The 23372-nt window shown below is 44.1% G+C and overlaps 1 protein-coding gene across 1 annotated transcript; it reads left to right on the top strand.

Moving 5' to 3' along the window:
- Positions 1 to 207: 207 nt before the first annotated feature.
- FBXO21 (F-box protein 21) lies at positions 208 to 12899 on the top strand. Its single transcript, XM_015824746.1, has 11 exons — positions 208 to 343; positions 1117 to 1211; positions 2656 to 2777; positions 3347 to 3498; positions 4315 to 4446; positions 4869 to 5005; positions 6272 to 6445; positions 7522 to 7654; positions 9260 to 9450; positions 10003 to 10160; positions 11538 to 12899. The coding sequence occupies exons 1-11, from the start codon at positions 221 to 223 to the stop codon at positions 11711 to 11713; spliced, it is 1593 nt and encodes a 530-aa protein (XP_015680232.1). The 5' UTR covers positions 208 to 220; the 3' UTR covers positions 11714 to 12899.
- The last annotated feature ends 10473 nt before the right edge of the window (positions 12900 to 23372 follow it).

The following is a 23372-nucleotide window of genomic DNA, read 5'->3' as shown; positions in this document are numbered from 1 at the left end:
CTAAATTTGTTCAATTTTTTTTTTTTTTAAAAAATGTCTCTACAGCAAATCTAAAATAAATGGGTAAAAGACATTTCCCCCTTAATTTGCTAACACAGCCCAAGCTTGGTTTGGTCTGCCCAAACGTTAGCATTTGGTTCAGATTTTTTAACTGCCGTGTGGCGACTGGAGATGAATTTCCATACGGTTTGTCTTCCTCTGACGCAGGTGGCCCTCTTTAATGAAATACTATAATCAGGCAGACAGTGTGAATTGGCTGGAGGAATACAAAGAACGGCATAAAGCGGGATTGAAAGCCCAAACGATCGTCGCCTCGTTTTCCAAAAGGTTCTTTTCAGAGCACGTAAGATTTTTCTGGTTGATCTTGCCAATAAAGTCAATGTGTTGTTGTTATTTGTTGGTACAGCATGCTGGCTGGGGGATTCTGGGACTTGAAGCCCACCCATCTTAAAGTTGCCAAGATTGAAAAAACCCTGGTCTAAGCAGTGATTCTTCCACCTGTCTTTCCAAGGCTGTTCCCACAGCTCTTACATCTGGAGATAAAGTGGAGGTTGTTTTACCTGGAGCTCCTGGGTACCAAATTTAAGAATAATCACATTCCAAGAATGCAGGTTGTCCTCAACTTATGACCATTTTTCAACAACCAAGGGCCTCCCCCCCTCCCGCCCCCAAGGAACCACATAATGACTGCAATGGGGAGATGCAGGACTGTGTGAGGTCACCTTGCTTAATGACCACAATAGCTTATGATCATAATTCTGGGTTCAGCTGTGGTTGTAAGTCAAGGACTACCTGTAATTGTTTTTTTAAAAAAATAGGCATACACCCCATGAATCAAAGTAAAGGTTTCCCCCCCCCCCCAAAAAAAACCCATGGAAACTGCCCCACACAAAATAATTTAAGCAGCTTTGCTTCAAACTCTCAACAGGCTTCATTGGGCCTCGGAGAAGTCAAATCTGCTATAGTGGTTGCATCTTGCTCAACAAGTGGTCCCTTTTCCTTTTAAAAACAACGAACCAGTCAAACAGCTCCAGGTGAAACTGTGTCTGATTCTTCTTGAGGTTGTTACAGAAAGCTTCTTTAGCAGTGAGATCATTGCCCTGTTTTTCCATTTAGGTGCCCTGCGATGGCTTCACTGATATTGAGATTCTTGATTGCCCCAGCCATTTCTTTGAGGATGAGCTGATGTCCATTCTTAATACAGCAGGCAGGTGAGGCTGACTCTAAACCCTAGGAAAGAACATTGGGCTGTTCCTTCAGGGTGCATAGCATAGACATCGACTTTACGTTTTAAATTACACCTGTGTCCTGCCTGTTCCCCAAGGAGCTCAAGGCCAGCCCACCTATCTTGCTAACAAACCTTTGAGGTAGATTCAGCTGAAAAGTCACCTTACGAGCATTAAGAATTCATCTGGATCAGGGGTCTTCAAACTTGGCCCTTTGATGACTTGTGGACTTCAACTCCCAGAATTCCTCAGCCAGGCACGTGTGCCTGGCTGAGGAATTCTGGGAGTTGAAGTCCACAAGTCATAAAAGGGCCATGTTTGAAGACCCCTGATCTATATATCACTATATACATACATACATACATACATACATATCACTATATATCTCGTACTCGTAACCTTTAACTGCGTGAAATGATGCATCGCAGGGCAACAATTTTTGAACCAAGGTACCTCGAATGACTTGACATACAGAATGCATCCAAAATCCGGGACCCATGACTCTCATTTGGCAAATTTTATAAAACATTTTATAACGTACAAACGATGATAAAACATTTTATGACACCATACAAAATGTTGTAAAAGGTTTCCTTTTGATCGGGCTGCCCAGTTCAACAGGGGCTACTTTCAAGGCAGACACATCTCTGACTGTCTGCTTGAATTTTTAAGAATTGTTCCAGTATATTAGAAGCTCTGCCGTTGTTGAAGGCATTGAGAATCTGGTAAGAATCTATCTCTGAAAGGATGAGCCAAGGAGTGACAATTTGGATTGGATCTAACCACTTTCAAGCTAAATATCTAAACGGAAACTTTTCACACATGTATTTGTGAAAATAGTTCAGATCTGTAGCTCCCAAATCTGCAGGGTGGGATTTAAACGGAACTGTAATTCCGTTTTTAAACGGAACTGTAATTCTGTGGTAGTGCAGTGGTTAGAAGGCGGTATTGCAGGCTAACTCTGCCGACTGCCAGCAGTTTGATCCTGACCGGCTCAAGGTTGACTCAGCCTTCCATCCTTCCAAGGTCGGTAAAACCAGGACCCAGATTGCTGGGGGCAAGAGGCTGACTTTGTAAACCACTTAGACAGGGCTGCAAAGCAGTGTGAAGGGGTATATAAGTCTTAAGTGCTATTGTTATTTTCTGTAAGTTTCTTATCATAAGATGATATCGTGATCCAAGATGAATTTACCTTTATAAACAACAACAACAAAATGCTAATATTTTAATAAAAACCTGTTTTTTTCCCTCTGGCCTCTTGATTGGCTTTCTTGTTTTATGCCTAAAATCACTTTTAAGGATTCCGCTTTACAATCATAGTCTGTTTTCAACTCTTCTGGGTGTTTTAGATATTTTTTTAAATTATCAAATCTCTCTGCTACCTATCTTGCTAAGGTGACTCACCACAGTGGTTTCTTTTACTCTGCAGGAAAGGGCTGACCTGGAAGTACTATGCAAAGAAAATTCTTTACTTCCTGCGGCAACAGAACATTTTAAAGAAATTGAAGACTTATCTGGAGTACCCAGCAGATGAGCAATCCTTTTTAGAAGGTTCGTAATGTCCCAGAAAGTTTGACATGGACACAGTGTAATATTTGTAAGACTATAAGACACATTTGCAGGAAGCAACGTAATTAAAGAATTGTAACAAAGTAAGACACACAAAAAATAAGACAGGAGGGTTGTTTAAAGGAATGGGAGATTAGCATAGATGATTCTGAAACAGAAGAGGAAAGAAATTCCAGAGAAGAGCAGTGAAAAAGACAAGTCCTTCAGTAAAAAAAATGACCCTGTTAAAATTTTTAGATGTTAAAATATATCCATTTGATCTCCGTTTTCACACTGAGGTTGGGCAGCCAACTCTGATTCAGTGTTTCTCCAACACAGCCAGTTTAAGATATTGGGATGCTGGCTGGAGAATTCTGGGAGTTGAAGTCTACACATCGTAAACTGGTTGAGGTCGAAAAACACTGCTCTAGTTTTGATTTCATGCCCCTAAATTAGTGGGACCTTCACCTAAATGTAGGATTCTATCATTCTGTGTAAAAATGATGTTTCTACTCAGGATTGTAGTCTGCCCTCCCAAACCCACGCCCTGGATCTCTCCTGTCTTTATCCAGGCGCTGTGCTGATTGACCAATACTGTAACCCTTTGTCGGACATCACACTCAAGAGTATCCAAGCTCAGATTGACGACATCGCTGCTAAAGTTTGTAAATTTCTCAAATCCAGAAACCCCAGACATCCCACTGTGGATCGAAAAGCAGGTATGGTATGAAGTTCTCTTGGGTCAACTTTTTCTGTGGTAGACCTGTGGAAACCCATCCAACTGTGGCAGGCACTCTTGACAACAAATGTTGGACTTGACTCATCAATAAATTTAACCCATCCATGAGTAACTTGGGCTCTAGAGATCAACTTGCCTTGGGTGGATAGTTAACTCCCACAGTTCCCCAACCCGTGTGGTCGTGGCTGAGCATTCTAAGATTTGGGAAGTCCACAGATCTGAAGTTGGAATAATACAGTTGTCATTCCAGCAGTTGTCATTCAGCCACACCTGAAGAACATAGGTTGCACACCTCTGATTTAGTCTCTAATGCAGGAGTCTTCAAACTTGGCCCTTTTATGACTTGTGGACTTCAACTCCCAGAATTCTACGTTCCTGGCTGAGGAATTCTGGGAATTGAAGTCCACAAGTCATAAAAGGGCCAAGTTTGAAGACCCCTGCCCTAATGTCTCTATCTTCTGCTAGTTGTGTGAAAAAATAGGAAGAGGAAAGGTTACATGCTCCAAAGGGAGACTAATGAACAATTTGCACTTGTTAGTTTAAACCAATAAACCAAATGAGACGATGTGGTGGAAACTCCATCCCTTTATTTTATTTCTTTATTACTTTTTTATGCTGCCAAAAGGTATCTTTTGGGACCCATCATTCTCTTTATCAGCCTGACCAGCCTTGCTGAGAAAACTTGGGGGAGGAGGTGACAACTCTTAATGGAAGAAAGATGAGGTACAAAGAAATAAGAATATTCCTCTCTCTTATTTTCATGGCCTTCCTGTTTTTTTGTTTTTTTGTTTTGAAGAAGAGGTCTTGGTAGTCCCTCAGGTGGAGCTTCAGGGGCAGGTTCTCGATGCCATGAACTGCGTCCTCTACGAGCAGCTGAAATACCGAGGAAACGAGGTGGATTATTACAATTGTCAGAATTCATACATCCATCAGGTAAGGCGTTTTCTTTCACCAGACAAGGACGTATTTTTAGTCTAGTTTGGAATATTGTTCAGTTGGATGGACACGTAGTCCTTGACTTATAACCAGTCACTTAACAATTCTTCCAAGTACCAACACACCTACTTGGGCTACTCACAACCCGGGTTCAAAGTTCTCACGGTCACATGCCGTCTCCCGCGGTCACGTTTGTGAATGCTCAGCAGCCAGCTTTCATTTACAGCTCCATTATGGCCGTAACTCGATGACTATAATATCCTGAAACCTATTGGCACAAAATTTACGCAGTTCAGCTTCCCCAAGCATACTAATTCCGGGGACTCGATCTTCCCTCTGTTTTTAGCATATATATATATATATTAAAATCCAGTTCCAAGGAGCAACCAAGACTACTCGTTCTTCTCTCTTTCCTTCAGGTTTTGATTCGCAGGACCGGAATCCCGATCAGCTTGTCGGTGCTGTATTTGACCATTGCCAAGCAGTTGGGCGTCCAGCTTGAGGCGGTCAATTTCCCCAGTCACTTTCTGCTCAGGTGGTGCCAGGGAATAGAAGGGTAAAGCTTTATTTTTATTTATTTTTCCCCCCTCCCCTCCACTTCTGCGCGGTCCCTCCCCGGCTAGCAAGAGGGGAGACTATCTCCGTCAACGCTGCCTTGAAACATCCCATGTTGCCATTCTGCGGTTTGGCCGTGCCAGACAATGAAGTCATAGTTTAAAAAAAAAAAAAGTGAGGGGGTATAATGTGTTTTCTTCCATGAAAGAAAAACGGCGGCGCTCATTTCGAAGACCCTGTTACTTAGTAATGGAGAAATCCGTCATCGCAAGCATCGTCCTACACAGTCTCATTAACTCCGGGAGGAGATGTTGGCGTGGGAACAGAAAGCGATCAATCCACCCTCCCGGGGCGCTCTCGATGTTACAGGCTGATGAGGGCACAGCTGTCTGGAAGGGTGGGGGGAAAAAGCAGATTTCCCCGCCAATGAAACAGCTTTTCACTCGCAGGCCGCTCGTGATGCTTTCAGAATCCTATTGATTCTCTTTAACGTTTAAGTGGCGCCATTTCCCACCCTCCAGCGTCGTGGCAGGAGACGGAGCCTCGCCTCTCCCCCCCCTCCCCTCGGTGTTTTGCAAAAGCTCCATTTAAGCTTCCAAAGGGGGCTGCAAAGTAGTCCAGGAGTACTAGCTCTGTCTTTGTCGCGAGGCAGGCTGGCTGAGGAATTCTGGGAGTTGAAGTCCCCAAGTCTTAAAAAGTTGCCAAGTTTGAAGGCCCCTGTTGTAAGGCTGCGTTAACAGAACTCACGACCACGATTTGACTCCCGGATTTCTGTGGCTAAACGAGACAGCGGTGAAGTGAGTGTGTGCCTCATTTTACGACCTTTCTCGCCACAGTTGTTAAGTCTATTGCTGCAGTTTTTTAAGATAGTCACGCCGTTGTTAAGTGAATCTGGATTCCCCTATTGATTTTGCTTGTCAGAAGGTCCCAAAAGAGGAATCACGTGACACCCCCCCCAGGGACCCCACAACCATCATAAATATATGCCAGTTACCAAGCATTCCAAATTTTGATCATACGACCGTGGGGATGCTGCAACAGTCATAAGTGTGAAAAACAGTCATAAGTCTCTTTTTTCAGAGCCGGGGTAACTTCGAACCGTCACTGAATGAACTGTTGTATATTGAGGACTAGCTGTATTTCTCTCCTCCTTTCCTTCTACTCTCTGGAAAACTAGGGAGGGTCCTGCCTAGCGCCAAAGGTGAGCAGAAGCATAAGGAGAAACAAATTCCCCTTTGGTTTCCTTTTTTTTTTTTTTGGTCAGGAGCGCAAATATATTTGACTACACATACATTGATGCTTTTGGGAAGGGGCGGCAGCTGACGGTTAAAGAATGTGAATACTTGATTGGGCACCACGTGACGGAGGAATTTTACGATGTGGCAACAGCCAAAGAGGTTCTGCAGCGAATGGTGGGAAACTTGCTAAATATTGGAAAGCGGTAAGAATCAGCAAAGATTGCATTAGCGTTTCCATTGCATTAGAGGAGGTCCAGATCCTCATTGACCATGGAGGTCCAGCTTCCCATTGATCATGAAGGTCCAGGTCCCCATTGACCATGGAGGCCCAGGTCCTCATTGATCATGAAGGTCCAAGTCCCCATTGACCATGAAGGCCCAGATCCTCATTGATCATGAAGGTCCAAGTCCCCATTGACCATGGAGGCCCAGGTCCTCATTGATCATGAAGGTCCAAGTCCCCATTGACCATGGAGGTCCAAGTCCCCATTGACCATGGAGGTCCAGGTCCCCAGATGAGCATGGAGGTCCAAATTATTGACCATGGAGGTCCAGGTCCACACTGACCATGGAGGTCCAGGTCCCCATTGACCATGGAGGTCCAGGTCCCCACATGACCATGGAAGTCCAAGTCCCCATTGACCATGGAGGCCCAGGTCCTCATTGATCATGAAGGTCCAAGTCCCCATTGACCATGGAGGTCCAGGTCCACATTGATCTTGGAGGTCCAGATCCATATTTCCTGACTGTGAGAACAATTATCCAGTGGAACGACTTGCCTCCAGAAGTTGTGAGTGCTCCACTGCTGGAGGCTTTCAAGAAGAGACTGGATAGCCATTTGTCTGGAACAGTATAGAGTGGAGGCCCTATACTGTTCCAGACAATCAGCTGTCCAGTCTCTTCTCAAAAGCCTCCAATGAGCAGGGGGTTGGATCAGAAGACCCTTCCAGCTCCGTTATTCTGTTATCGTTATAGAACATGGAAGGATGATTAGAAAAGGCAGCAAGACTTCAGCTAACCCTTGAAAGAAACTTCAAAACAGTAGCAGTCGTTTGACAGTGAAAGAAAAGAACAGTTGTATCATAGCTCTTGACCACCAGCAATATATAAGCAACAACGTGAATTATGAATTTGATGCAAGATCTGGGTTGGTGACTTCTGTGGTGAAGGACAGGTCAGCTAACTGTGTAGTTAATTGGCGGTGGGGCATCGCAGCTAGGTGAGGGTAAATGTAATGTATGAAAACATGACATTGAACGTGTTGGCGCCTGTTTGCTAGGGAAAGCACTGACCAGTCATACCAGCTCCTGAGGGACTCTTTGGACTTGTATTTGGCCATGTATCCGGACAACGTCCAGCATCTAATGCTCCAAGCGAGACTCTATTTCCATCTTGGGATCTGGCCAGAGAAGGTACTTTGGATTCGTGTTACGTAGGTGAGGTAGCCGATACGTGAAGTAAAGAAAGAGATGGATGGATGATACTTCTCCTAAAGAGCTTGGTTGTCTCTCCTGCTGCTTTCTGTTCTCTTTTGGACAATTGGAGGATGTTGAACTCAACCACTTTGCATTTTTGATAGCCCCATTATGACCCCAGTACTGGCTTCTCTTAATTGGCCAAACTCCTACAACCCTTAAAACAGAGGTCTTCAAACTTGGCCTTTTTATGACTTGTGGACTTCAACTCCCAGAATTCCTCAGCCAGGCACGCGTGCCTGGCTGAGGAATTCTGGGAGTTGAAGTCCACAAGTCATAAAAGGGCCAAGTTTGAAGACTCCTGCCTTAAAATCATTGCTGGCAAGCATTGTCTGATAGAATTCTCACATACCTCCCCCCCCCATAGTCCTTTGTGGCTCCAAAGGACCTTTTTTATTTATTTATCTTGTTCAGTTTTTGAATGAGTTGTGTCACCCATCTGGATATTAGTCTCTGTATGGCTGCTTGTTTCATTGCTTTGATTTACTGCTGTTATTTTAGCCACTAGTTTTTCTGTAACTTTTTTTTTTAAACCTCCTGTTACCTTTTCTGTATAATTCAACTTTGTTTTTTCTTGCGGGGTGAGGATTTTTTTTTTTTTAATTAAAAGTTGCTTGATTGTATCTAGGTTGCTGAAAAAGCAAAAAAAAAAAAAAAGAGAGAGAGAGATTTCAGTTCTTGCTTATTTAACTTATCTTTTGGGGCTGTGCAATAACAATATTTTGTGTGTTTTAGTCTTTTAAGCGATCTTCAGAGGACAGTGTATCCTGAAAGGCAGTTTTTTTAAAAAAACACAAAAAACTACATAAATTCAGAGAAAGCTAGCTCGCTTTTGGACTAAAATAGTTTTCAAGACCTGTCTCTGAAATCAGAAAAATACAATTTCTCTCTCCCACTCTAATTACACCAAATGGGATAAAAAAAGGAGGAGGGGAAATCCTGGAATATTGGTTTAAGCTTCAGTGCATTCTATTATGATTAATATATTTGTTAATTAACTTACAAAAAGAGTGTGTGAAAAAGCAATACACATAATTGTCCCACCACTACAAGTAGTAGTCCTTGACTTGCAACTGATTGCTTAGTGATTGTTCAAAGTTACAATGGATCCCCCCCCAAAAAAAGGTACCTACAAATTTCTAGCTATTTGCAGTGTTCTGTGGTCATGTGACTGCAATTTACGGGGGGGGGGGGTTGCTGCAAATCAGTATTTACTTCTGGTTTATGGCAAACAAACCCCATCTGTTGTTGACAGTGGGTTTGCTTACTGAGTGCGGATTCATACTTAACGACCATGGTGATTTGTTTAATGACCACCCCAAAAACAATGATAAAATTGAATCAGTCGCACGGTAACCTGTTGTAACGACCGACACGGCTTACAGTTGTAATTCTGGGCTCAGTTACCTAAGTGGTAAGTCAACCAGGTTGCCCTTTGCTAAGTTCTGAAAGGATAAAATAAATATACCCTAGATTGGATATTAGCTAAGTGTTGCGTCGCAGGATGATTGATTGGGAGCTGTTCCGCTCACTCTGTTAAAGGTTCTGGACATCTTGCAGCACATCCAGGCCTTGGACCCCACCCAGCAAGGAGCTGTGGGGTATTTAGTTCAGCACACCCTGGAGCACATTGAGCGTCGGAAAGAAGAGGCTGGTCCCGATGTGAAGCTTCATTCCGACGAGAAACACAAAGACATCCTCTTTTCCGTCGGCTTGGTTATGAAACACAAAAGGTGAGGCCGGCCCCACCTGTCCACACTGTCCCAGCAGGATTCTGTAGCTGCAAAAGTAGGAATCATCGACATCTGTAGAGCCAAAGTATGGTACAAGATGGGCGGGTTTCGTCAGCCTTCCAAGGTGGACCAGTTCAGGAAACCACATGACCATGTGGGACTCTTGCTTTTTTGTTAGAGTAATAAGTAGAACGGTGTTTCTCAACCTTGGCGACTTTAAGATGGGTGGACTTCAACTCCCAGAATTCCCAAGCCAGATTTGCAGGCTGGGGAATTCTGGAAGTTGAAGTCCACCCATCTTAAAGTCGCCACGGTTGAGAAACATTGAAGTAGAATAATGACTTCCCAAATGGATTATCTCATCTCTCTCTCTCTCTCTCTCTCTCTCTCTCTCTCTCTCTCTCTCTCTCTCTCTCTCTCTCTCTCTCTCTCTCTCTCTCTCTCTCTCTCTCTCTGTGTGTGTGTGTCTGTGTCTGTCTGTCTGTCTGTCAACCATCTGTCTATTACCGCTCCATTGATGGCATTGTATCTCCTCTTTCTGCTTCAATTTAGATACGGCTACAACTGTGTGATCTATGGTTGGGACCCAGCGTGCATGATGGGACACGAATGGATCCGAAACATGAATGTCCACAGCCTGCCCCATGGTCCTCACCAGCCTTTCTACAATGTTTTGGTAGAAGATGGGTCGTGCCGATACGCTGCCCAAGGTAGGCAGGCAGTATTTCCAACAAGCTTAGTCATGGTTGCTTATCCACTATTTGAAAGAAATTGGATCTTGAAGGGAAAAAAATGAAGAGAGAGAGGAAAGAGAGAGAGAGAGAGAGAGAGAGAGAGAGAGAAATTGAATATTGAAATAAAACATAGTCCAGTGCAGGGTAGTTAATTAATATAAAGATTCCCTTTCAGTAAGCTATGCTCAGAATTAATAGGGTAGAGCTGGGAACATTTTGCTGAAGAGGTGACTTTCCTTACAAGACAGTGGCAGTTGCCCCATTTGCTTGCTCAGCAAATCAGGCTGGAAAACCTGAGGCTTCAAGGCTGTATTTTGCTCTTGAAGCAAAATTCCAATCACACATCCTGTAGACTCTTAAATTCTAAGACCTATAATCTCAAGAATTGACCTCAGACCCAGAAGCGAACAGATTCACTGTCATTCCACACATCAAATGGCTGTCCAGTCTCTTCTTAAAAACCTCCAGTGTTGGAGCATTCACCGCTTCTGGAGGCAGGTTGTTCCACTGGTTAATTGTTCTCACTTGTCAGGAAGTTTCTCCTTAGTTCTAGGTTGCTTCTCTCCTTGCTTAGTTTCCACCCGTTGTCCTGCCTTCTGGCGCTTTGGAGAATAGCTTGACTCCCTCTTCTTTGGGGCAGCCCCTGAGATATTGGAACACTTGATAGTGCTGGTGAAACTCCCACTAGCTCCCAGTCAACTGGTCGCCACAGTGCTGGTCTAAATGGAAATTCAGGACAGGACAGCTTCCTGAAGAACAAGCTTTAGTAGTGCTTGTGTGGGTTTTCACATAGGTGGGGCTCACAATAGCCATTGCGTCTTCCACAATAAGGCCGGCGCGAGAAGGAAACGCAATCTGCAAATTTCCTGTTATTTTTAGTTGTTTTGATCTTTATAGCTATTTAGGCTTAGAATAAATCATTTTCCCAGCAGAGGGCACTCTGTACAATCGCAGCTCGTGATTAGAAATAGTTTTTCTCAATTCTACCTCCCTTCCCTTCGCCCTCTTTTTGCCCCAATACTTTAAACCTGGTCTACAACTCAGCTTCGGTTATAGAGATATAAAAAAATTGCCCTCTCCAGGGAAATTACATCCAGGAATCTCACCAAAACACACAAGAGCACAAAGGCCTCGTGATCAAAGTTAAATCGGACAACCACGGCATAGAAACAGAGAGCAGAACATGAAATGTGTAAATATGCAGTCTTTTAAGGACACCGCACAAATGCAAAAAAAAAAAAAAAAGAGTAGCTTTTCAAGAATACGGAGATTTTGGCAGCTTTGCTTTTTTGTTCAGCATCTTCATTTCAAAGAACCGTTGAAGTTATTTCTCCCTTTTCCTTCCCTCTGCAGAGAATCTGGAACTCCACCCAGACCCTCACGAGATCCCTCACCCAGACATCGGCCGCTACTTCGAGGAGTTTGCCGGCACCTACTACGTGGCCAACCCAGAGTTGGAGATCCGATACCCCGAGGATATGGCGCTCACGCCTTTAGCTGGCCAGAAAACTGAAGAGAGCAAAGAATGAGACCTTTCCCCCAGCCATCCCCTTCCTCTTTGCAAGGACAGGGAAAAAAAAAACTTTGTGGTGAGAATTTCATCACGAGAAAGCTGCTGGTCTGAGGGGAACTGCATTTCGCTAGCTAGCAGTGAAACCTGGTGTTACGCAACCCCTCGATTGCGTTGTGTCGACACGTGGATCGTGCAAAGTTTAGAGACCTCCTCTGAAGGGACCTCACCAAATGAAGAACTTCTGAGACTTAAAAGTTCTTATCCTGGAAACTCTGAGTGACCTGCCTGATGGAAGCTGTGGATGGTTTCTAGTTAGGACTTCCTGGAACTAACACAATATCTGTCTTGGCTCAACTCTGACCAGCAACGAAGTGCCAAAACCTTAGGAACGACATGGATGCTCCCTTACTCAAAGATCTCATAGAAACACCGTCAGGATTTCTCTCCACTGCTTCAGAACAACAACTCAATTTTTTTCTTTAAAAAACAAACCCCTCCACTGGGTTGTTGTTTTTCCTGCAGGTTTCTTGTGTTCACATTCCAGCACGTGCGCGCGCACACACACACATACACAATGCCACCTTGGTGATGCTAGAGATGAGTACCATCCTCCTTTTGTTCTGCTTGTTTGCTTGTTTGCTCACTCCATAAAAAAAAGGATAAACAAGCTAAGCGGCGTATCTCTCAAACGTAACTCTGGGAGGAACAGAAAGCGCCGAAAGGACGTCGCATTAATGTCTAAAGATTTCTTTTCTCAGGGAAAAAAAAAAAGATCGGAGTCGGTTGATTTTTGCAAGCCGTCTGGCGGAAAGGACCGATCAGGCTTTCATCAGGCGTTGTAAAATAATAGGTTGCAAGGCTGTGGAGTGTGTAATTTCTAAATTGGGGTCTCTGAGCAGCAGAGTGCAGCTTGACACTCGCTGGAGTGCGTGCGTGTGGGAAGAGAAGGTAAGCTTTTAATCATCAGCGTTGTAAAGGATAAAATGATACGCTTCTGCGACCTTAGTCCTGAAGATTGCTGTTTTGTAGCGGTGAAATTGTTATTTTTCAGGATCGCCCTCCGTTTGCATGCTGTGTTTTTCATATCCTTTTCGGCAAGCGTGAAATTTAGGGTTAACCTACCGGGGACGGTCTTCAAACAGCTCAGAGGTTTGAGTTAAGAGTGTCGCACTGGGAACACGTGTGCACCCTTCAACATGCATGCAGGCAGTCCTCGACTGAATGGAGGCTGCCCCTTATAGTCATAAGTCATGATAAGACACATTCTGGAGAGAGTAGTACTCTGAGGATTTGCGCCAGCACAAGCCTAAAAGCTTGGAAGAATGAAGTTTCGGTCCCGGTGACCGACTCGGATTGGATCCTGCAATAAGTTGTCGTTGGTCATAAAGCGGGTCATCGCATTTTTACGGCCTCTTTTTTTGTGTGCTCTGCTCATTAATCAAATCATGGTTGTTTAAACGAGTCCATTGTTCGCGATGGGGCATTTTTGCTGAAAAACTGACGTACAGTAAATACTTGGTTTTCAGCAAATTGCAGCCGTGTGACACCCCCCCCTCCCCAGGATCCTGTAAATGATTGCTGAGCACCCCGAAATGCAGGCGCAGGGGAGGGACTTGGAACTTCAGAATCAGGATGTAAAACATTTTTAGGAGGCCCGGCGTAATTTTGAACAGTCGCTAAGCGACCGTTGTAAGTCGAGGACTACCTGGAGCTGAATCACTGGGGGTTGCATCAGACTGAGATAATTATCCCTCGCAACAGCAGCCGCCAACAGTGATTACCTCCCTGGAGGCAGGAGTCCGTGCTGACTCCCAGGCACAGGACAACGTCTGAATCGTCCCGGGAGATCCAGCGAAGATGACAACCGCCGATGCAGAGAAGTCTGACGGGGCGAGAAAAACCTACTTTAAAGGGAATTGCAGAAGCCAAATTGGAGGAACTAACCTATGCAGTTCCCTCAGCACCCCCCTCTTGTTGATTTGAGGGGTCTTAGCAATACAGAGTCCAAATTTTAGCAATAACACAGTCTCTCTTATTGATGCTGCAACTCAGAAGCGAACAATGAAGCTGCCTCAAACCGCAACCTTGATCCCGCAGCTGGCTGTGGATCCCTCTTATCCTTGGTCAGATAATCAGAGGTTTTTGCATTTTCCCACTTTGGATTGTTGTGGGTCTGGTGCATGCATGCCATACTCTTCTTCTTTTTTCTTCTGAACTCCTATTTCCCCCCCCCTCAAAAGCGCTTGGAACTTCTTCATCTGAAAGGTGCTATATAAATCTATCCCTCTCTCTCTATCCATCTATTTACCTTCAAGCATTTTGAAGATACTGGAAAAAAAGCAGAATTTGTACAGCCCCTCAATACCACCTGCAGTTTTGAACATAAACTGCACTATTTATTTTTAGGAGAGTTACAAATGTAGGGATATATGTTTCCCTCCCTCCCTCCCAGCACTTAATGGTATTTCTGGAATAAAACGACACCCTTTTCGGCTTGTAACTGTGCAATATTCTTTCTAATGTAAAGCCATTTCTTTTCCTGGGCGTTTTCTGTTCTCTGAGCTAGGCAGAAGTCAGTGGGAAGCCCTACTCCTAAAAACACTTGATAACTGGGATTACCAATTTATGAAATTTGAATCCACGGTAATTGTTAGGTTACCGTTTGAACTGACTGTCGCTGACTCTCAAAAAGTACTTTTTGAAATGATGTATAATGATATTTTTTTCTAAAGGAGAGAAAAGGGTTTTTTAGCTTCAAGCCAGTTTGGGATTAATTTCCTTTCTGCCTGCCTTTAATCAAATCGCAACTATTCTGGAAAAGCTCTCAGCTTTTCTCTCAAAAAGACAAGACATTTTGCACATTCCTAGAGGTGTTTTATTTTTTCTTAAATCGTACCATATTCCCCATCTGCACCCTGCTCCTGAAAATAAACTCTTTAAGTGTCCAAAACCCCTGGATTCCGTAATAGTAGCTAAATCTTCTTTATCCATAAAAATATTACACATTCCAGAGGGGGAAAAATTATAAAGAATTAAAAGTAAGACTGTTGTCTGATCTTTAAGGGTTATATTTGTTTATTGGGAAAATTTATATTGCCGCCTACTTGCTCATGGCGACTCAAGGCAGCTTGCAGGAAATAAAAACACAATATAAAAGAAAATAAAAATATTTATTTTGTAAAAATAAAAAATAATAACCCCCCACCACCACCCTGGCACTCATGCCAGCCATTTAATGGGCTCCATCCCTGTATGGGTTCCCCAGGCCAGCTTCAGGGCCTTCTGGAAGAGTGTCAAGAGTGGGGGCCGGTCTAATTTCCGGAGGGATGATGTTCCAGAGGGAGGGAGCCACCACGGAGAAGGCCCTTCTTGTGGATCCTGCCAGATGTATCTCCTTAGGGGACGGGATCCACAAGATATCTTGCCTCCCGGCTCTAGTGGGTCGGCTGGATGTGACCGGCAAGAGACACATACCTTGGGAAGTGAATTGCGTTGAGTTAAGGGGAACTTGCTCCCAAGCATATGAGCAAGTGCTTTACCAAGAAGAACGCAGAAAAAAGAAGAGCAGCCTGCTGTAGGAATGGACTACCTGTTTCAGCAGAGACCAGCCTGATGCCTCAAAATTCACGTTTCAGGTATGAAAGCCCCAGATTTTCCCTCTTGTTTTTCCTCTGTTGACATAATCTTATAATTGTGATGTCTATGGAGATTCTCAATCTTCCAGGTTACGGTTGTCCCAAAGGTGTGTTTTTTCAAAAAAGGCAACTGGACTTTTCCTGGGTTTTTTTTTTCCCCTTGAAAACATTTTGCTTCTAGTCCAGGAAGCTTCTCCAGTTCTGATTTCAGCACCTTTGGGATTATAATCGTGACAGTCCAACCATTGCAAACATACAATGTCGGTACCTTTGTATGCTGGGCTCATCTTCTCAGGATTAAATCAAGCTGCTGTATTTATTCATTCTGGATCTCAATTTCTGACAAGTCCCCTGCCAGATGCTTTCAGGGAACCACAAAGAAGGGCCTTGCACCCAGCTAACCATTTACTCTCCAAATAGCTTGTAATGGTGTTTAGCCCTCAAAGCAGATTGTTGCAGGTGAAGATGCCGTGATCTCAACTGGAACTGTAAGGCGAAGTTTGCAAACCAAGGAACACGTATGTTTGGGATGCATATTCATTCTCCTCTTGCACCCCAGCTGTTCCCAGATGCTGAAATCATCATTAGAGTGCGCTGCAGAAGGAGAGTCACTTAGGAGAAAAGGAGGGTGGGTTTCTGGGTGGGTGGGTGGTGGAAATTCATAACCAGCTTTGGAAATTTACTAGCAAGACCTGCAGAAGTGGCCATCCCAAGTTGCTTTTTTCTCCCAAGCCGAGCCGTGGACCGAAGCGGCTCATTTCAATGTCATTAAAATGGCTCGGAAATTAACGCTGACATTTCCTCGACACCCTCAAGTTCTGGTTGATGACAAGCTGAACGTGAGTCGGCAGCGAAATGCGGCTGCCAAAAAAAGCAACTCAACTTTCCAAACCATGGGAAGCAGTAAGCGTTCCCGCGCGTTCCCCATTTAACAGACCCAGTTCACAGTGCGGTGACCAATTTCTGAGCACAGCTTTTTTTCAGAAACCTTGGGAACAACTGGAAAGTGCGCTCAGAAAGTCATCGGAAATGCAGAAAGATTGAAGAAATGCCCTACGCTAAATAAATAAATGCAGAAAGACTGTCTAGAGAAAAGTCTAGAGAAAAGAAGGACTAGGGGTGACAGGATAGCAATATTCCAGTATTTGAGGGGCTGCCACAAAGAGGAGGGGGTGATTGGCCCAAAGTCACCCAGCTGGCTTTCATGCCTAAGGCAGGACTAGAACTCACAGTCTCCTGGTGATTGGCCCAAAGTCACGCAGCCGGCTTTCATGCCTAAGGCAGGACTAGAACTCACCGTCTCCTGGTGATTGGCCCAAAGTCACGCAGCCGGCTTTCATGCCTAAGGCAGGACTAGAACTCACCGTCTCCTGGTGATTGGCCCAAAGTCACCCAGCCAGCTTCCATGCCTAAGGCAGGACTAGAACTCACCGTCTCCTGCTTTTTAGTCTGGTGCCTTAATCACTAGGCCAAACTGCCTATCCTTCCTTCTATCGAGAAGCTACTTTGGAGTTACTATTCCAGCCTATTTGCCCACTAGACCTGGTTGAAGCTTTGCTCCAGCAGCCAAGAAATAAAACAGGAGCATTTGGAAGAGGAAAATAAATAAAATAAATATAACATCATCGTCATCATCATCATCATCATAGTTGTTGTTATTTTTATTATTTTAAAAAAGCTCCACTTACTCAGACTTAACAGCACTCTGATAAAAAAAAAAGAGAGTTTCAGAAAAAGACATTTAAAACCAGGTCAGGAAAACCCCTCCGTTCCTTTAAAAAGATGGAAGGCTTAGCTTCAACAGCTAGGGTTAATTGCCAGCCTCGTCCAGGAACACCTGTGAATTTTTGGGTCTTTCTGCAGCCATTTTATGTTCATTTTTTAATAGCAAATGTGTGCTTGGGCCTTGCTGTGCAGGCTTGGAGACTTTTGGAGGTGAGTTCCCTCAATTTTACTTTCTTTTGGGGGTGGTGAGGCTCTTAATGTGACTCTTTCTCAGTGGCCTTTTATGGAAACTGGCTGGGACAACATTAGCAGCATTTTGGGGGATTATTTGGAGCAAATTAAAGAGATGGGTTTATGGCTGGCCTGGGGGGAAAAATTGCAGTGTGAGGTGACTGTGTAAGGGGCAGGGTGTGTAGAGGTCTTTGGTCCCTGGGTGGTGTTTCTTTTGGTGCTGCTGTTAAGAAATGTGAGTTTTTGTGTTTGTTTGTTTATTTTCCCTTCTGAAACAATTGCTTTAATCCGTCCGGCTTTCTCAGCCAAGAAACTCAAAATGGCAGCCGGATTCCAGTTCCTTTGTTTTAGATTATTTATCCTCCCTTTGTTACTTTATGAGTAACTCCAGGTGGCAAACACACATAATGCTCCTTCCTTTTCCTATTTTCCTCACCACAACAGCCCTGTGAGGCAGGTTGGGCTGAGGGAGAGCGCCAGGCCCAAAGTCACCCATGTTCACGCCCAGGACGAAGGCGGCTCTAGAACTCACAGCTCCCTAGTTTTTAGCCCAGTCTGTTAGGCCAGACTGCCTCTGCCAATCTTTACTTTTACTTTTATTTTATTTTATTTTTTTATTTTATTTTATTTTATTTATTATTTTATTTTATTATTCATTTTATTTTATTTTATTTATTATTTTATTTTATTTTTATATTTTATTTTATTTATTTTTTATTTTATTTTATTATTTTATTTTATTTTATTTTATTTTATTTTTATATTTTATTTTATTTTTATATTTTATTTTATTTTATTTATTATTTTATTTTATTTTTATATTTTATTTTATTTTTATATTTTATTTTATTTTATTATTTTTTATTTTATTTTTATTTTATTTTTATATTTTATTTTATTATTTTATATTTATTTTATTTTTTATTTATTTTATTTTTTATTTATTTTATTTTATCTTATCTTTATAATTAACTTATAACTAACTCTAGGTGGCAAACATATCTAATATGCCTCCCTCCACCTATTTTCCCCACAACAACAACCCTGTGAGGTAGGTCGGGCTGAGAGAGAGAGAGGGACTGGCCCAAAGTCGCCCAGCCAGTTTTTCATTTTTAAGGCGGGACTCGAATTCCCAGTCTCTTGGATTGACCCAAAGTCACCCAGATGGCTTTCACGCCTAAGGCAGAACTAGAACTCACCGTCTCCTGGGCTTCTAGCCTGGTGCCTTCCCCACCAGACCAAACAAAGCATCGCAACGCTTCCTTACAACAACCCTGCTAGGTTGCTTTGGCAGCCGGTCCCAGGGTCACACTGAGGCATTCAGGGCCATAGTCAATTTGCAACCAGCCAGCACGTTCCCGCTCTTATCTTAACATCCCAAGCCTGGCCCTAATCTCTCTCCCTCTCCCTCTGCCAGGGCTGCAATATATTTTTAGGCTGATTTTAAACTTTATTCCCAGAAGCCTTTTGTTTTTATTTCCCCTTGCAAGGGTTGGCTGAGGCTTTGCACTCACCGTTACCATGAATAGACTTGCAAAAGGAGGCCGTGGGGAATGTTTTGTTTTTTTTCTTCTTTTCCTACGTGCAGAATTTTCTCCTGGGTGTTTGGAGAATGTTGACTGATAAAGGGAGCTTTGGAAGGAAGCGTGCATGCCACAAGCGGGCGCCGGATAGATAAAGAGAAGCAGAACAGGCCTCTGCGAGAGGCATTATTATAGCCGTCTTCAAGATTCGCAGGGAACCACATGTCCCAAATCCTTCCCTTTCAATAGGTCTTTACGGGGGGTGCCCACCTTTGGCAGCTTTTAGGACCTGTGGGCTTCAACTTCCAGAACTCCCCAGCCATCTGTGCTGGCTGGGGGATTCTGGGAGTTGAAGTCCACAAGTCATCAAAGGGGCCAAGTTGGAAGACCCCCCTGCTCCAGATTCTGGTTCCTCTCTAAGGCCAAGGAGATGTTAAAAGTGGTTAAAAGAGGTCTTAAAAGTTGCCAAAATTGGGCCCCCTGCTTTAGACCCTCAGCCGTGAAACCCACTGGAGCTGCTCAGTCTTGCGTGCCACCCAAAAATCTTATTTTTCTCCGGTGTACGGTTCACAAAGGCGTCTGCTCCTTCATAAAATGTGTTGGAAAAGATGCTACAGGCTCTTCCTGAGTCCTCCCCTGCTTAAGGACGGCTCTGTCAAGTTTCTAGTCTGTTTGGAGCCTTTCCTACTCCATTGTTTAATCTCTGTTCTCATTTGCACCTCCCCGGTGGAGAAGCTCTCAGAACTGGAAACCATTTCCTTTAATTTTCCTTTAATTTTGTCAGGGAGTTTCCCCTGGTTTTGTTTTTTTTAAACTGAGCTGCCTTGCAGTTCATTCCTCGGCGTGCAGTTGCTGCATTACTGCTGCGGTCTAGCCGCTTGGCACCTCCTCCAGCCACATCCCAGCGGCGCATTAAGCCTGCTGGCAGCGTGCTCTGGAACAAGATCGACCTTTCAAGCTTTATCCTGCAGACTTGCCTTAGCCAGGATGTTATTACAGACGATATCAAGCAAAGATTTTACCTGCTGCAGGCCGATGGGACCGAAGGGCTCAGGAATTCAGGATGGGGAGCAGTTGCACAGTCTAGATGATCTCAGGAGGGGGACCTCTGAGGTTCGTGATGGACAGTCTTGCTCTCTCTTGGATCCAGACGGATCCAACCCCTCTCGTAGGGCCTTGAAGACCTGGGCAAGGAGGTTAAACCCACCTGTTTATGGATTTATTATTTGAGACCTGGGGTATGTTACATTATTTTGGATCTGTACAGGTTGCTGTTACAGGCAGTCCTTGACGTACAGCCAAGCCCAAAATTTCTTACTAAGCGGTCAAAAGTCACTTTTTTTTAGTGCCACTGTAATCACTAAATGAACAGTTGTAAGCTGAGTATCTGTACTGGGGATCTTTTATTTAATATATTCTATTCCTTTTAATCTTCTGCATGGCGCTCAGTCGCTGTTTTGAGATGGTTAACCTTGCAAATTCAGATAACAATTAGCAGAGAAGGGGGAGCAGGAGTTGAAGTGATGAGTAGTTTTAATTTTGCTAAACTTGGGGTAATTGGGGGAAATATTTGGGCTACTTAGCCCAGCTTTTCCAGTTCCAGATTTTTCTTTTAGTTGGGGAAATAGACTCTACTGCTTTAATGTTGTACCTCTGTAGGAAAAGGCCATAGATTAGATAGGAGTCAAATAAGAGAAAAGGTGAAACGTGAACTTTCCCTGACTCATATTCATGCACAGCCCTCGTGCAACGATTCTCCCTCTACCGCACACCAACTATATCTCTTTATTGAAAGAATTTTTCCAACCTTACCTGGAGATGCAGTTTGGATCCTTGGCATTTGGCCTCTGTCGATAATTGCTAGCTTTAATCGAAAGCTTAAAAGAATTGGTATAATCCAGATCAAACTCAACACAGTGTCATCTCGCCACAGTTAGGAAGGCTGTGACAAAGTTTGTTGTTGAGACTCTAGAAAGAGTGCAGAGAAGAGCAACAAAGAGGATCAGGGGACTGGAGGCTAAAATATACAAAGAACGGTTGCAGGAATTGGGCATGTCTAGACTAACAAAGAGAAGGATTAGGGGTGACATAGCTATCTTTGGTACTTGAGAAGCTGTCACAGAGGAGTTTGAACTATTCTCCAAGCATCTGAGGGCAACATTAGAAGTAAGGGATGGAAGCTTATCAAAGAGAGATGAACCTACAATGAAGGAGACATTTCCTATCAGTGAGAACAATCCAGAAGTTGTGGGTGCTCCATCACTGGAGGTTTTCAAGAAGAGACTGGACAGCCATTTGTCTGGAATGGTGTAGAACAGTGGTGGCGAACCTGTGGCACGGGTGCCAGAGGCGGCACTCCGAGCCCTCTCTGTGGGCACGCGCGCCGTCGCCCCAGTCCTAGGCCTTCAGCTGGGTTTTATAAAACCTTTTCGCTTTAGGCCTCCGCCGCTGTGTGCAAAAAAAAAAGGTTCAATCAATCAGTCAATTTCAACTTCTCGTGGGGAAAAAAAAGATCTTGCAAAGTTGGAATTGATTGAACTTTTTAGTCCCCCCCGTCTGCCGTTACCATCGCAGCCACGCCCACCCAATTGGCCACACCCACCCGGCACGCGATAATGCATAAGTGGGTTTTGGGTTGCAGTTTGGGCACTCGGTCTCTAAAAGGTTCGCTGTCACTGCTTTAGGCCTCTGCCGCCATGTGCAAAAAAAAAAAAAAAGGTTCAATCAATCAGTCAATTTCAACTTCTCGCGGGGAAAAAAAAGATCTTGCAAAGTTGGAATTGATTGATTGAACTTTTTAGCCCCACCCAGTCTGCCGTTACCACCGCAGCCACACCCACCCAATGGGCCACGCCCACCCGGCACTCTAGGATGCATAAGTGGGTTTTGGGTTGCAGTTTGGGCACTCGGTCTCTAAAAGGTTCACCATCACTGGTGTAGAATCTCCTGCTTGAGGAGGGGGTTGGACTAGAAGACCTCCAAGGTCCCTTCCAACTCTGTTATTCTGTAATTCTGTAAGGGTCTCCTGCTTGGGGTTGGACTAGAAGACCTCCAAGGTCCTATTCTATGTTTTATGTTCTAACGTCCAAGCTTTGCGTGGTCCTCAATCGTTAGGGCTCTCTGTCTTCCTTTGAGTTGAGTTTGGACTCCTGGTGGATCCAGATAGGTGGATGTTGTCACTGAGGACTGTCCTCTGATGGCCTTCGTAAAGAGTTTGTTGTTTTCTCATGAAAAAGGATGCTTGTTCTCCTTCTCTTCTGCCAAGCTGCATTTGAGTAATTTGCACCACCTACAACATGTACCAGTGTTCCCACCAGGCAGAGACCAGGTGCCAAGCCAAAGGATGACTCAGGGAACTGTTCTGGATCATCTGCTTCCCTTCTTGGGGTTCTCCTCAAATGGTGCGTGTTCTTTCTAAGAACATCAGTGGCAGGAAAGACTCATCAACGTGAAAAGCGAGACCAAAATCAACCTCTTGGTCTCCCCAAACAATTAATCCCTACTTGACTTTAAACTTGTCCCCTTTAAATTTTTCTCCTTCACAGAAGGAGAATTGTTTTGTCTTTTGGAGGTCAAGGGATAGTCTAAATAAATCATCCATGTCCTTGATTTTTTGTCTGGGTTCTTTGTCACTGGAACATGTTTCAATGTTTGCTAGGGTGAGCTGCCAACGTATCTCAACAAGAGGATTTTGTTTCCAAAAGAAAAAAGAGGAAAAACTAAAGACAAGGGGGAAAAAATACTCTGTTTTTTCTCCCTAACAGAATAAAAGAGTAACAGAGTTGGAAGGGACCTGGGAGGTCTTCTAGTCCAACCCCCTGCTCAAGCAGGAGACCCTTCCAGACAAAGAGCTGTCCAGGATCTTCTTAAAAGCCTCCAGTGATGGAGCGCCCACAACATCTGGGAGGTAAGCTATTCCATTATTTGTTCTCACTGTCAGAAAATGCCTCTTTAATGATCTGCAACCCGTTGCTTCTTGTCCTGCCTTGAGTGGTTTTGCAGGAGCAGCAGTTGAGGAGGGCTTTTGGACCACCAATGGAGAGGTTAGTGGCCATGGACTTCTGATCCTTTCTTTATTGAATTGCCCTCTTGCCCAGTGGATAGAAGCATTTGAATCAAGGAGCCCATTTCCTTTTGGGGGCTTCCCAAAACTTCTGGAAATTCCCAGTTGGGGCATTGCCTACCCCTGGCCTATATCCCTTTGTCTATAAAGCCTAGATATTGTTTGCTGGGTCCTAATCCTCCAGCTCCAGAACATGGTGGAGGAGGACCTGCTGTGCTATGGTCCACGGCAGTGGTCTTCAAACTTGGCCACTTGAAGACCTGTGGACTTCAACTCCCAGAATTCCTCAGCCAGCCTAGCTTGTGGACTTCAACTCCCAGAATGATATGCTGGCTGGGGAATTCTGGGAGTCCAAGTCCACAAATCTTTAAGTGGCCAACTTTGGAGAGCCCTGTCTTAGAGGACCTCAAAGCAACATCCAAACTGGTTGGATTTGTCCATAGCACACCCAGGTCACACATCTCCATTCCTACAGGACAAATAAGCCCAACCCTTATC

This window comes from Protobothrops mucrosquamatus, unplaced genomic scaffold (genome assembly GCF_001527695.2).
Source record: "Protobothrops mucrosquamatus isolate PMUCROS unplaced genomic scaffold, P.Mucros_1.0 scaffold2333, whole genome shotgun sequence".
Lineage (NCBI taxonomy): Eukaryota > Metazoa > Chordata > Lepidosauria > Squamata > Viperidae > Protobothrops > Protobothrops mucrosquamatus.
The sequence above is the reverse complement of the archived record's forward strand: the minus strand, read 5'-3'. Positions and strand labels throughout refer to the sequence as shown.

Coding starts and splice junctions, on each gene's coding strand:
- FBXO21 (XM_015824746.1), top strand. CDS start 221: ATGAAATACTATAATCAGGCAGACAGTGTGAATTGGCTGGAGGAATAC. Junction 1,212..2,655: donor ATTCTTAATACAGCAGGCAG/GTGAGGCTGACT, acceptor TTTACTCTGCAG/GAAAGGGCTGACCTGGAAGT. Junction 10,161..11,537: donor GTGCCGATACGCTGCCCAAG/GTAGGCAGGCAG, acceptor TTCCCTCTGCAG/AGAATCTGGAACTCCACCCA.